The sequence below is a fragment of the Ipomoea nil genome, unplaced genomic scaffold (genome assembly GCF_001879475.1).
Source record: "Ipomoea nil cultivar Tokyo-kokei standard unplaced genomic scaffold, Asagao_1.1 scaffold0100, whole genome shotgun sequence".
NCBI classification, from domain to species: domain Eukaryota; kingdom Viridiplantae; phylum Streptophyta; class Magnoliopsida; order Solanales; family Convolvulaceae; genus Ipomoea; species Ipomoea nil.
Window position 1 is genome coordinate 385,127 of NW_017616528.1, and position 13,055 is coordinate 398,181.

The 13,055-nt window shown below is 35.5% G+C and overlaps 1 protein-coding gene across 1 annotated transcript; it reads right to left on the minus strand.

Moving 5' to 3' along the window:
- Positions 1–58: 58 nt before the first annotated feature.
- Positions 59–2,655, minus strand: LOC109181565 (superoxide dismutase [Cu-Zn], chloroplastic). The gene is made up of 8 exons (XM_019331435.1): positions 2,258–2,655; positions 1,806–1,867; positions 1,641–1,680; positions 1,423–1,518; positions 1,286–1,317; positions 1,107–1,182; positions 849–902; positions 59–411 (listed from the first exon to the last, which is right to left on the minus strand). Exons 1-8 carry the CDS (start codon positions 2,550–2,552, stop codon positions 386–388), a joined length of 681 nt encoding a protein of 226 aa, XP_019186980.1. The 5' UTR covers positions 2,553–2,655; the 3' UTR covers positions 59–385.
- Between the last annotated feature and the right edge of the window lie 10,400 nt (positions 2,656–13,055).

A 13,055-nucleotide genomic window follows, 5' to 3' on the forward strand; every position in this document is an offset into this window, starting at 1 on the left:
TCCATGATACCTATGCAACCAAACATATCATGCATAATAATACCAGTACAAGAGGGGAAAATGTAAAATTTTACACCCTACAAGTGTGAGTTTGATCATATTATTTATGACAGGATGCAGGAAAGAACAGTTGACAATACATACAAAACAGTTGGAAGCATAAATGTAAGCAGGGTCATTTTGGTATTGAAGAGGTGAATAAAATTCAATAACAATACATTGAAGAAGCATTACTTGCAAAGCCATGCTAAACTCATTCAAGTATACATACAGATCCAAATTTATTAGGCTGTGAATATCTGAGATGACCTCGCCATGTAAACTCTATGCAAAACAAGTGAAGAAGTAACACTAAACGAAGAAAGGGCCAGCTCCAATTCTTGAATTATATTGGAGTCAAACCGACCACACCTGGATAACATGTTCATAATGTATTGTATCAGTGGAAAAACAGTCGATGGAGTTAACATTGAAAAGAATATATTCTGCATCTTGGTCAATCAATGCATTCAGTGTGCAATCAATACTTTTACATGAAATATGCATACATCCCCCACCAGGTAAAAAGTGGTCACACATAAGATGATTATAGGAATTGACAAATCGAGACATTATAAAATATTTTCAATAAAAAGAAGCAGGTTAATAAAAATGGATGGAGAATAGCAGTCTAAAGATGGCAGAGGGAAGGTCACAACAGGATTGATCATTGCATAATCATGCAAATTGCTTGCATTTAGCTCGCTTCTAGGAACAAAAACTATGTACTAAGCCAAGATTCCCAAGAAATTATGATAAAGGGAAAGAGAGAGCTGATAGATTCTAAGTGGAAACACATATTTACGTACCGCATGCCAACCGTCCACCTGCATTTCCAGTAGAGAGACTAAGCTCATGGCCACCTGCAAAATGATAAAATTGAGTCTAGATCCAACTAAGGTTTTGTTATACTTTTCAGGGCTGAAGAAGCAAATGACACTAATAAGCTTCAAACTGGTAGAGAATAGCTCCCAAATATGTAAGGATTTTGTAGTCAACTAAGACTAACTGGTTACACTTGCAGAACCATTAATCAATAAGGTTCATATCAGATGCCGGAACCTTACCCTTTCCAAGGTCATCCTCAAGTTCATGTACCACTAAAGCTCTTCCAACAACCGAGTTTGGACCACTTAGTGGTATCTGCACGTTTAATAGAGGAAATCTTAGCATATCCCAACTACAAATGACACAAATCTGTAATCATTGTGGATAACCACATAATGAGTAAGGTTGGGTGAAGTACCTGGCTATCGACGATTGTTGCTTCTGCAACACCTGTGCAGGATCAAGCAAAATCAGAGGTGCTAAAATTCATCATTCACCCAACACTAAGAAGCGGAACTACTACACTAATAAATGTTGAAAAAATGCATCAATTACCTTCGGCATTAGCCAATATGTTTCCCAGGTCACCCGCATGACGGACTTCATCCTCAGGAGCTCCATGTGTCAACCCATTGGGATTAAAATGTGGTCCTATTTTGAAACAATCACATAGTTTAACATAGCACCACACAACATCACAATGGAAGCCATGATCTTAAAAATAAATCCAAATTATACATAGTAAACAAATTAACCAACATTTCAAATCAAACCTGTAGAAATGCACCCATTTGTCGTATCACCATACTCATGCTACAACACAGCCCAAAACAGTACAAGAGATTATAAATATCCGCCCATACGTTTTAGATACAATCAATTCAATACAATAACAGAAAATTAACACACTAGCTCTTATGTTTTAACTAAATACTCACAAGATGAAATCCATGAGGTCCAGGAGTAAGGCCAGTTATACGAACTTTCACAGTGGTAGGACCTATTTGAAACAAGAGACAATGCATAAATGTTATTACTATGGCCACAAATTTCATATCTAAGAGACCTACATTTAGGGGGAAATGCATTATGTTTTGGCAGAAAACCCTACTACATATACAAATTTAACTAACAGCTCCAATGTCAAAACCTTCAATACAATACTTACAGTTCCTGGGCGAAAATCGATTTATTCAAGCAGAAAACAATAAAATAAATTTAATTGCATCCGAAATTTTCATATCTGAAACACATAGAAGTATACTGCATACACAAATTCAGCTAAAATCTTAAAAAATCAAAACCTAAAATGAAAACGCTTGTTATTTTCGTCGATGATTGATTTAAAAAAGCAAAAATCAAGCGAGTTCAGAGCACGGAGAGGACAGACCATCGCCGTCTTGTGTGAGAGTGACGACGCCTTCGACATTGGAGGTGCCTTTGAGTACAGCGACAGCCTTCTTGGAGGAGGCGACGACGGTGAGGGGCTTGGGGGCGGAGACGGCGCGGAGGGCGAGCGATTGGTGAGCGGGTTTATTGTTGACTTTGAGGGACACGCCGGGGAACGAGGAGTGGAGCGGAGAAGCGTTAGGGGCGGAGACGGGGAAGAGGAGGGAGTGGGAGGCAACGGTGGCGGAAGAGAGGATAGTGTGCGCGGCCATGGCTGCCACACAGGCGGCGAGCATGAAGATTAGATGACGATAATGTGAGTGAAGCGGAGAGTGTGGTATTTGCAGCTCTGCTTCTCGGAGCTTCTTCCTTATTTTTTGCTCCTCTATATTTTTGTCATTTTCTTTTCCTTTTTTTTTTTTTGGGTGATTATAGTGGTAGTTGACCGTTTCTGTACGATTTTTTGTTCCTTTCACTATTCTACGTATATCAAACTTGGTCATTCACTATTAATATTTTCAAATTATGTGTATATTATGTAATTTGTACCACATTTTGTCGGTGACTATTAATAGTTTTAAATTACGTACATGACTTTGTAATTTATATTACATTTGATTCTACCGTCAAATTTACCGATCAACTATTGTCTGAATTTTAATGATAAAAATAATTTTTCCGGCAATTATTTGGTAAAAAATACTCTTTTAATTAGAACATATTATTTTTTCATTGGCCGGAAACTTGACTAGAAAATTGGACGACAGGACCAAATGTGATACGAATTACAAAGTCATGCACCTAATTTGAAAATATTAATAATCAAATATCAAATGTGATACAAATTACATAGTCATGTACCTAATTTGAAAATATTAATAGTCAATGACTGAATTTGATACATGTACAGTGCATGGACTAAAAGTGAAATTTTTTTGTTTATGTACCTTGCATTGTGATTTGTGGACCCTGATGCAAAAATAATTTTTAGATTTTACTATTGACACATTACTTGCACTTAACTATTTATGTATCTGTAAACAAATTGAAAACATATCACATGGTAATTAAATATACATAACATGATAACTACATAACATAAACTTTTGGTACGAAATCTATTAACTACAAAAAACAACATGTTAACTAGCATATCCAAGTGTTTGTAGTTAACATATTCTGTACTTGCAATTAACAATTTAGAGTTAATTCCATTTTTGGTCCTAGATTTATTGTGGCGTGGACAGTTTTCATCCTACATAATAAAAATTGTCAATTTGTAGCCACTACTATTGGTCGTTGCAAACTTTTGGTCCTTCGTCAGTGAATCCGTCTCTTGACCGTCAAATTGAAGGACAAAGTTGTCTTTTTATGTGGTCTTCTTCTAAAGAAACAGTGAGGGGAGGTTCATCGTTCCAGGCCAAGGATTTCCACTGTTCTTTATCTTAGTACACTCTCTTTTGGTCTCATGCTCCGCCGGGCCCACCATCACAGTGATTCTCCTGCCAAGCAACAGCCTCTCCACTTGCAGCCTCTTCGGCGAGTCACGAAAACTAACGAGTAGCAATTGAGTGCATCCGTGAACCTCTCTAGGAACCCGACCCGATTCAGGTTCAATTCGTATTCCCCCAATGTTACAAATCTAGGATTCAGCGATTTTGCGAGCTTGAGTGCGGCCTCCACAGTGGCCGTCGTCTCATCCAATAAATTGTATAGCTGAAGCATGAAATTGACGGCGAGAGCATCATCCGAGTCGACCTGTAAACTGGACTCGTTTAACTCCTGAATATGGGTAAGAAGGGGATCGAACTCGAAATTTAGATCCAAAACATTCACAAAGTCGCGCAAAACCTTCGGAATAGGGGTCAGAATGGTTCCCAGTTGCTAAAAGCGAGGTCGTCGGAGACTTGCCTAGCACCGGAGCGAGAATGCTAGAATCCGAATGTATTTGTGTTTTCTGGCGGGTCAGGTTGCTAAAGACTGTAAAACAGTCGCCCATTGAATGCCCTGCACGATACCAAAATCAACGATGTGAATCCTCGAAGACCCCAACAACCCAGATTGGCTTGCGATCAGCCAGATGTTTGCGATTGGTCAAAGAATCGTCTGAATTTTGGCTTCTTTGGAATTTTTTAGGGCGGAGCTACGATCGGTGCTGCGTCTAGAAGGGGAATTGCATGTTGGATCTCTGAATTGCAGGGGTGGAAATTGTTGGAGGTGAAGGGGAATTGAATGGATATTGGCAGAGGATTGAGGTGGAGAAAGTGCCGGTATATTGCTCTAGTTGTGGCCGATTTGGTCATGCTATGGGCTATGGCAGAGTGTCGAAGGATGAGTCGAGAAGGAGAAGGCGATGGGAGGAAACCGGAAGTGAAGGAGACGGTGGAGTTGGCTGCGGTCAAGGTCGATGCGGTGGTTGATGGTGGTGGTCTTCGAACATCGTCTGGAGTTGTTGTTTAGAAGTATAAAAGGAATTTCCTTTTTAAAAAAAATAAGTAAAAAGGGAATTAACTCAATATGATTAGAAGAAGAACACATAAAAAGACAACATTGCCTTTCAATTTTACGGTCAACAAACGGTTGCATTGACGGAGGACTAAAAGTGTCCAACGACCAATAAACGTGGCTACAAATTGGTAATTTTTATTATGGAGGATGAAAACTGTCCACGCCCCAATAAGTTTAGGACCAAGAAAGGCATTAACTCAACAATTTATGTGTCTGTAGTTATCGTGTTATGTGTTTTCACTTTATTTACAGGTACAAAACTTATTAATTGCTAGTACCGAATGTGTTAACTGTAGACACATAATTTTTAAAACAAGGTTCACAATACAATATGAACCATAGTCGAAGGTATAACGATTAATTATATTCTAAAAAAAACAATTAATTATAGTGATTTGGGCCAACAGGTTGGGCCGAAAAATATTTTGACAAATATGGGCAGAGATGATAGGACAAAAGCCCAATGAATACTGAATCAATAGTTATGCTGTGCAACCGAATGTACCATGCGCATGGTGCATACGGTTCAAAACGACGTCGTTTTGATTAAAAACGCGCGTCCCATTTTTTAAAAAAAAATCAGGTTCGACTCTCAGCAATAGCATTATTGTGGATATATAGTTATGAAATTGTGGATATATAGTTATGAAATTGTGGTTATATAGTTATGAATTTATGGATATTTAGTTCATTCATTGTGGATATTTAGTTCAATCATATATTGTGGATATTTAGTTCATTCATTGTGGATTTTTACTTCATTCATTCATTCATTGTGGATTTTTACTTCATTCATTCATTCATTGTGGATTTTTACTTCATTCATTCACTGTGGATATATAGTTATGAAATTGTGGATATATAGTTATGAAATTGTGGTTATATAGTTATGAATTTATGGATATTTAGTTCATTCATTGTGGATATTTAATTCAATCATATATTGTGGATATTTAGTTCATTCATTGTGGATTTTTACTTCATTCATTCATTCATTGTGGATTTTTACTTATTCATTCATTCATTGTGGATTTTTACTTCATTCATTCACTGTGGATATATAGTTATGAAATTGTGGATATATAGTTATGAAATTGTGGTTATATAGTTATGAATTTCTGGATATATAAAAATGCTATTGCCGGGAATCGAACCTGATTTCTTCTTTAAGTGGGACGCGCGTTTTTTTAACCAAAACGGCGCCGTTTTGCAACTGTATGCACCTTGCAAGGTGCATTCGGTTGCACAGCATAATTTGCGATACTGAATCGTCTCATTATATATTAGGCCGAGTTGGGTGTGATGCGCAAATTATGCTGTGGACTCGTGTCCACAATGCATTGTGGACATGAGTTTAAAACGTTGTCGTTTTCAAAAAAAAAACGCGGCATTCTAGTTAAAAATAATTTAATTTTATCGCGCCGTTAACGGCGTTATCGTTTGTGACATTATGAATGTACAGTTATAGAATTATGAATGTAAGTTATGAAATTATGAACACAGAGCTCTGACATTATAAACTTACAATTATGAACATATAGTGATAAAATTATGAACATAGAGCTCTAAAATTGTGAACATAGAGCTTCGAAAATTATGAATGTACAGTTATGGAATTATGAATGTACAGTTAGAGAATTGTGAATGTACAGTTAGAGAATTATGAATGTACAGTTATGGAATTATGAACACAGAGCTCTGACATTATGAACATATATTGTAAAATTATGAACATAGAGCTCTAAAATTGTGAACATAGAGTTTCGAAAATTATGAATTTACAGTTATTGAATTATGAATGTACAGTTACGGAATTATGAATGTACAGTTATGGAAGTATGAATGTACAATTATAGAATTATGAACACAGAGTTCTGACATTATGAACTTACAATTATGAACATATAGTGATAAAATTATGAACATATACTCTTATAACGAAGCGGTCTGAAATTAAAAAAGAAAAAAAGAAAAAGTGGAAGATAACGGTGCCACTAATGGCACCGTTACCGTGTCCACAATGCATGCTGGACACGGGTCCATAGCATAACGATTAGGTGTGATGACAGCAATTATATTGTGGACCATGGTCCAAAAACGGCGCCGTTTCTTTAAGTAAAGAAACGGCAGCCTACAGCTTAACGGAGCGCATATTTTTAGTGTGTTAATTATTAAATGAAACTACATTGTGTTCATTATTAACGGAACGCATATTTTTAGTGTGTTAATTATTAACGGAGCGCATATTTTGCTGCTGACATTGGGAACGTGTCTGTTCACCATGTCAAGAGGTCAGCGAATCATGTGGTTCATGTGTTAGCTCAGGCAACAGATTCTCCGTCTGTCCTAGGGTCGTGGCTATCTGTTCTATCGGCCTGTATTTCCCACTTGGTTGATTATTAATGCATTTGTGTCTTTCCTTCAAAAAAAAAAAAAATGAAACTACAATGTATCTAAACTGACACTGCCTCACGTATTATTTTTATATTATCAAATGAAACTGCAATTGAATTGAAAATGAAACTGTAGTTGTGTTGAAATGAAACTGAATAACAATTTCACATATTTGAGTGTATATTGTCTAGCGAAACTGTATTTATATCAAAATGATACTGTAATTGTACGTGTTGAAATGAAACTGCAGTGTATATAAAATGAAACTGAAAAACATTTCACATATTTGAGTGTACATTGTGCAATGAAACTGTAGTTATATCGAAATGATAATGTAGTTGTGCTGTAATGAAACTATAGTGTATATAAAATGAAACTGAATAATAGTTTCACATATTTGAGTGTATAATATCGAATGAAACTGTAGTTATATCGAAATGAAACTGTAGTTGTGTTGAAATGAAACTACAGTGTATACAAAATGAAACTGAATATGTTATACAATCAAAGTTACTTTTTGCGGACCGCGCGGAACAGGTGCCGTTTCTTTTCATTAAAAGAAACGATATCGTTTTGATGTCTGGACCACAGTATAATTTGCCAGTGTGATGAACAAACGTTTATTCCAGACATTCACGGCCCAACTAAAAGATTTTTATTATTATTTAAAAAAAATTTGTCAAGTTGACTCCTAAGTCGAACCGATAGTGCAATTATATATCTTAATTGCAATAAAGTCCACTTAAATCGGCAAAATTGTACAATTAGGTTATAATGATACTTATTCAGTAAGTTACGGTCAATCTGGAGTTGATTAGGTAAAACATGTGGTTCTAATATTATATAGTACCATGTTGAATAGGTAATATTATGATCTAATTGTACTATTTTATCGATTTCGACCTCCACTGAAATTCTCCACAACCTCACATATGGGAGAGCAACTTGGTGCCACTAAACCACATTGTCCTTGACACATCCTCAATGTAATTAAATAGTCACTAATGATATGAAAATGGTAAGTCGACTTCAAATAAGTAAACATTTCATCACATATGTTAATTTTATTGAAAAAATAAATAAACAGAAACAATGATTTACTTTTTTTTTTTGTATTACTGAATAAATCAAAATGTGTTACGTGGGTAACAAATACGAAATAAAATAAAAAGAGAAAAAAAGTCAAATAGATTAGGTACTTCTATAGTTCATGTAATTATATCATCGAACAAAAAAATTGTGTAATTAAAACATTGAAAATGTGTGCATTAGCATTATTTTGTAGGTTTCTTTTAGGTAAAATATGTTAAATTGCTAAATTGACATATAGTTCGACAAATATAAAAAGTTGACGTTAGGGTGGGCAACGGGGCGGGGCGGGGGCGGGGACCATACTCCCCGTCCCCGTCCCCGCTACCCTGACCCCGTCCTCGTCCCCGTCCCCATCCCCGCCGGGGAGTAGAAAAAATTCCTCGTCCCCGTCCCCACGGGGAATTTGGCGGGGACGGGGAATCCCCATCCCCGATCAACCCATAGTTAAAATATTAAACTAATACAATTTTGAAAATAAAAAATAAAATTGAAATAGTACATGTTTTATGCTATGAAATAATGTAAAATTCAAAACTCAATACATACAAAACTTACAGTAATGTACATTCAAAACTCATACACAGTAACTCACATTCATTACATATTTGACATTTGACACAGTACATGATTCTTTCAAGTTCTAATTCTAAATTTCTAATTTCTAAATTCTAATTCTAATAATCTAAATTTCTAATAATCTAATATATAATTAATTAATTAATTAATCGGGGACGGGACGGGACGGGGCGAGACGGGGAAGGGTATCCCCGTCCCCGTCCCCGTCCCCGATCCCTGAAATTTTTCTCCGTCCCCGTCCCCGTTCTCAACGGGGACGGGGATCCCCGGCAGGGACGGGGCACATTGCCATCCCTAGTTGACGTTGACATAGACGTTATGTGACATTTTATTTTATTTTTTTTAAAGAACTCCCATTAAAAAAAAAATACAAATTTCAAAACTTTGTGCCTCAATTTTTGTTTTGTTTAATAATTTCTAAACACCCATCTTCCGGCGACGAACACCGCCTCCTTCTATGTAGACGGAGGAGGAGGCTGCCTTGTTTGTCACGTAGAAGGAGGAAGTCACCTCCCTCCATCAACATGGACAGAGAAGGAAGTCGCATCCTCCTCTGTCGATATGGATGGAAGAGGAGGTAAAGTTATCTCTTCCGTCCAGGTCGACAGAAGATGATGCGACCTCCTCTTTCATCAATGTTGATGTAGGAGGAGGTTGCCTCCCCTTCAACATTGACGGAGGAGGAGGTTGCATCCTCCTCTGTTGATCTGGACGAAGGAGGCAAAATCCTCCTTCGTGTTTTTTTTTTTTTTGTTTTTTGTTTTTTATTTTTTTTTGTTTTTGTTTTTTTTTTTTTAATTTCAATTATAAAAATTAATAGAGAAAAGGTTCAAATAGGCTCTTAAACTTTATTCTAAAGGGCAATTAGGCCCCCTAAACTTTTAAAAAGTTTAATTAAACACTCAAACATGTTAAATTAGGTCAATGAAACCCAAAAACCGGTAAATGACCTTTTATTACAGGTCATTTTAATTCCGGCGATGGATTCCGGCCACCAGCGACAATTTCCGACCACCAGGGACATTTTCCGGCCGTCCGGTCGTCTTCCACTGGAAAAGACGACCGGACGGCCGCCTTCTCCAATAGGTGGAAGGCGGCCGTCTGCCGCCTTCTCCAGTGGAAGACGACCGGACGGCCGGTTTGAGTGTTTAATTGAACTTTTTTAAAGTTTAGAGGCCTGATTGACCTTTGGGGTAAAGTTTAGGGGCCTATTTGACCATTTTTTCAAATTAATATTATATCATATTTGTTAAATTATTTTAAAAAGTGTTATTTTATTTTTCATGTGGTATACTAAATCAGGAGTTACCGAAAACTTGTTACTTAACCTATAAATAATGTCAAATGCACATATTTTTTTATTTTAAATGATTTAATTGTACAATTTTTTTTGGGTTGAATAATCTAATTACTGTACAAATTTTATGGTCTATTTGACACTTTATTCTTTGAGAGTGTTTGACAAATAACTGTTAGCGGGTTTGACTAGGTGATAACATTAGCTGGTTGTAGAAAATGACATTTTCAATAAGTTGTTACAAAAAAGCTGATTAATCAAACACTTATATTCGTTGGGAAGGTGTTCCCATAATTTTTTTCATGCTTTGGTTTAATATATACTATTGAGTTGTTGGTTTTCAAAAATAAAAAATAAAAATATTCATATTAACTCTTTAATAGAGTCAAAGAAGTAATAGTGATCAAACAAGGCAATTGATAAACTAACTATTTACATTTATCCTTTACCTGTAGCCACAACTCCACAAGTGTCCAAACAGTTTTGTCTTCTATTTTTTGCCACCTACTCCACTTTTACTCGCCGAGTATCATTTCAGTCCCATTACCCATACCGCCAAAATCATTTATGCCTCATAGATTCATAGCCTGATAGGCTCATATCATCACTGTTTCGCTGGGCAAGACAACAAATGTGCCGCTCTCTATTGTCATGGAATTATTATGCATAAAGCTATAAAGGGACATCACAGTATCACACAGTATGATTATTTTGAATTATTTTTTGCCCAAGTTCCCACATCTCCTAGTGAGTTCTTGTCATTAATTTCATGCACAAAAGATTCATCCCTACACGGCCGTCAGCTTGAAGAGCCTAATGACCAAAACTCTAGCCTAGGGGAGCCTTAATTTCAAGATCTTATTGGTATGGTTGAACCCCTACCTTGTCGGTTGGAGTAGTGACTTTAGATCATGTGGTCTATCACTTAAAGCTAGCCTTATGGGACATGTATTTGAATTATTATTCATCCATATTCTTTGATTTACCCATATCTTTGCACTTTCATCCATATTCTTTCTCGGCCACTACCCGTCTATTTGAAAGTATAAAATTCTAGTTGACAATAAATCATATGGAAATAAACTAGACTAAGTTATTAATAGGAACTAAGATTATGTAGTCTAATGGTATCCGAGTTGGATTTCTATTTGGAAGGTTATGAGTTCAAGCCTCAGTAACATTAAAAAAAAAAAGAAATTATTAATAGGAAAAATCAAATTTAAAACATTAGTTATCAAGTCAATTTTTGACCAACCCAAATGAATTGCCCTACTTACTTCTAATTATATTTGACAAACTTTACGAGACCGCATAGTATATCTTGCTGCGGTTTAGTTTCGCTTGATGTGGTTTCTATGTAATATAATGGAGAGGAAAGTGGATCTGGCCCGCTGGCCATCCGTTTGGCGGAATCATTTAGCTGTCATTCCGTCAAACTATACCCAAAATAATAATAATAATAATAATAATAATAATAATAATAATAATAATAATAATCTAAAAACATAATAAGTGTGGAGGCATGTTATACCCTTCATTTATGTCTGTATTTTTCCGTTAAGTTTTATTATACATTATGCTATAAATATTGTACTATACAATATTTTGGACAAACATACCCCTACCGTTATAACTTCCGTTATCTTTTCCACAATTATTGCTACCATACACATGCATCTACCATATATTTTCTTATTTTTAATAACAACAACAACAACAACAACAACAACAACAATAATAATAATAATAATAATAATAATATACACATTATATATTGGAGTTATATGTTAGTTATTTCTTAAAATATGATTTATAGAAATGTTTTACATTATTATTATTATTATTATTATTATTATTTACAATAATTTAAATATCTAAAATCTAAATAAATTTAAAATTTTAATATAAAATATTAATATTGGGGACACCTATTTTTTGCGCATCGCGCATAAGAAATACTAGTAATAATAATAATAATAGTTAATTCCCTTTTGGTCCTAAATTTATAGGTGACAATCCATTTAAGTATTTTTTTAGTTGAACATCAACTTTTGGTCTTAGTATTATTGTAACTAGAATTCTACCTGTGTGATACACGGACAAAGAATAAAGTGTGTGTGTGTGTATATATATATATATATATATATATATATATATATATATATATATATATATATAGAATAAGAATCATATAGGAACCATTCAATAGGTAGGAACCTAAGAACTAATCTAAACCCTTTATTTTATTAAATCTACGGTGCATTTTTAATATGATGTAATTTGTCTGGTAACGGTGGATGGGTTTTATTTTTGGGCATCCAAGGGTATTTTAGTAACTGAAAGTAGTGAATGTTCGTGAAAGGGTAGGATTTGTCACTCATTCTTCGCATTCTGGTTGGAGTTGTTCACCGTAGCTTTGACTGTATCGTAGACTCCATCTTCTCCACGCTCGTTGGCTCTCACTTTTCCCCTCTCTACGTCAGTGATCGCTTCATCGTCTGTGCTTGAGTTTCCGTCTGAGATGGTCGGCGGTGATGAATGGAACCCTAAGCGCTTTCGTCTGGCGTCGACCTCGTCCGCTGCTCGAGGTGCGTTTGCTCGTTTTTTTTAAGCTTCCGATTGCTGCGCGATTTATGTGCATATTTAATACTATATTAGTTGTAGATTTGTTGGAGTTTGCTTGTTTTACATTTGTCTATGTCGTGCGTTTTTGCAGGTTGCATTTAGTTTTTTTTTTTTTAATTATTTTTTTATTTTTTTAATTTAAGTTACCATCATTTTCCAGCTAGTTTTTGTGTTGATTGAGTCTTTAAAATTTTTGAATTTTGATTTTATGTTTGGCAATCACCTGTACACATGCATACACGCCGTTTTGACCTTAATAGTCTGGTTTACTGTACGTTTACACTGTTTGGCACACACGGATACTCTT

Coding starts and splice junctions, on each gene's coding strand:
- LOC109181565 (XM_019331435.1), bottom strand. CDS start 2,552: ATGCTCGCCGCCTGTGTGGCAGCCATGGCCGCGCACACTATCCTCTCT. Junction 1,519..1,640: donor AAATGGGTGCATTTCTACAG/GTTTGATTTGAA, acceptor GTTTCAAAATAG/GACCACATTTTAATCCCAAT. Junction 412..848: donor AGGTGGACGGTTGGCATGCG/GTACGTAAATAT, acceptor CATGTTATCCAG/GTGTGGTCGGTTTGACTCCA.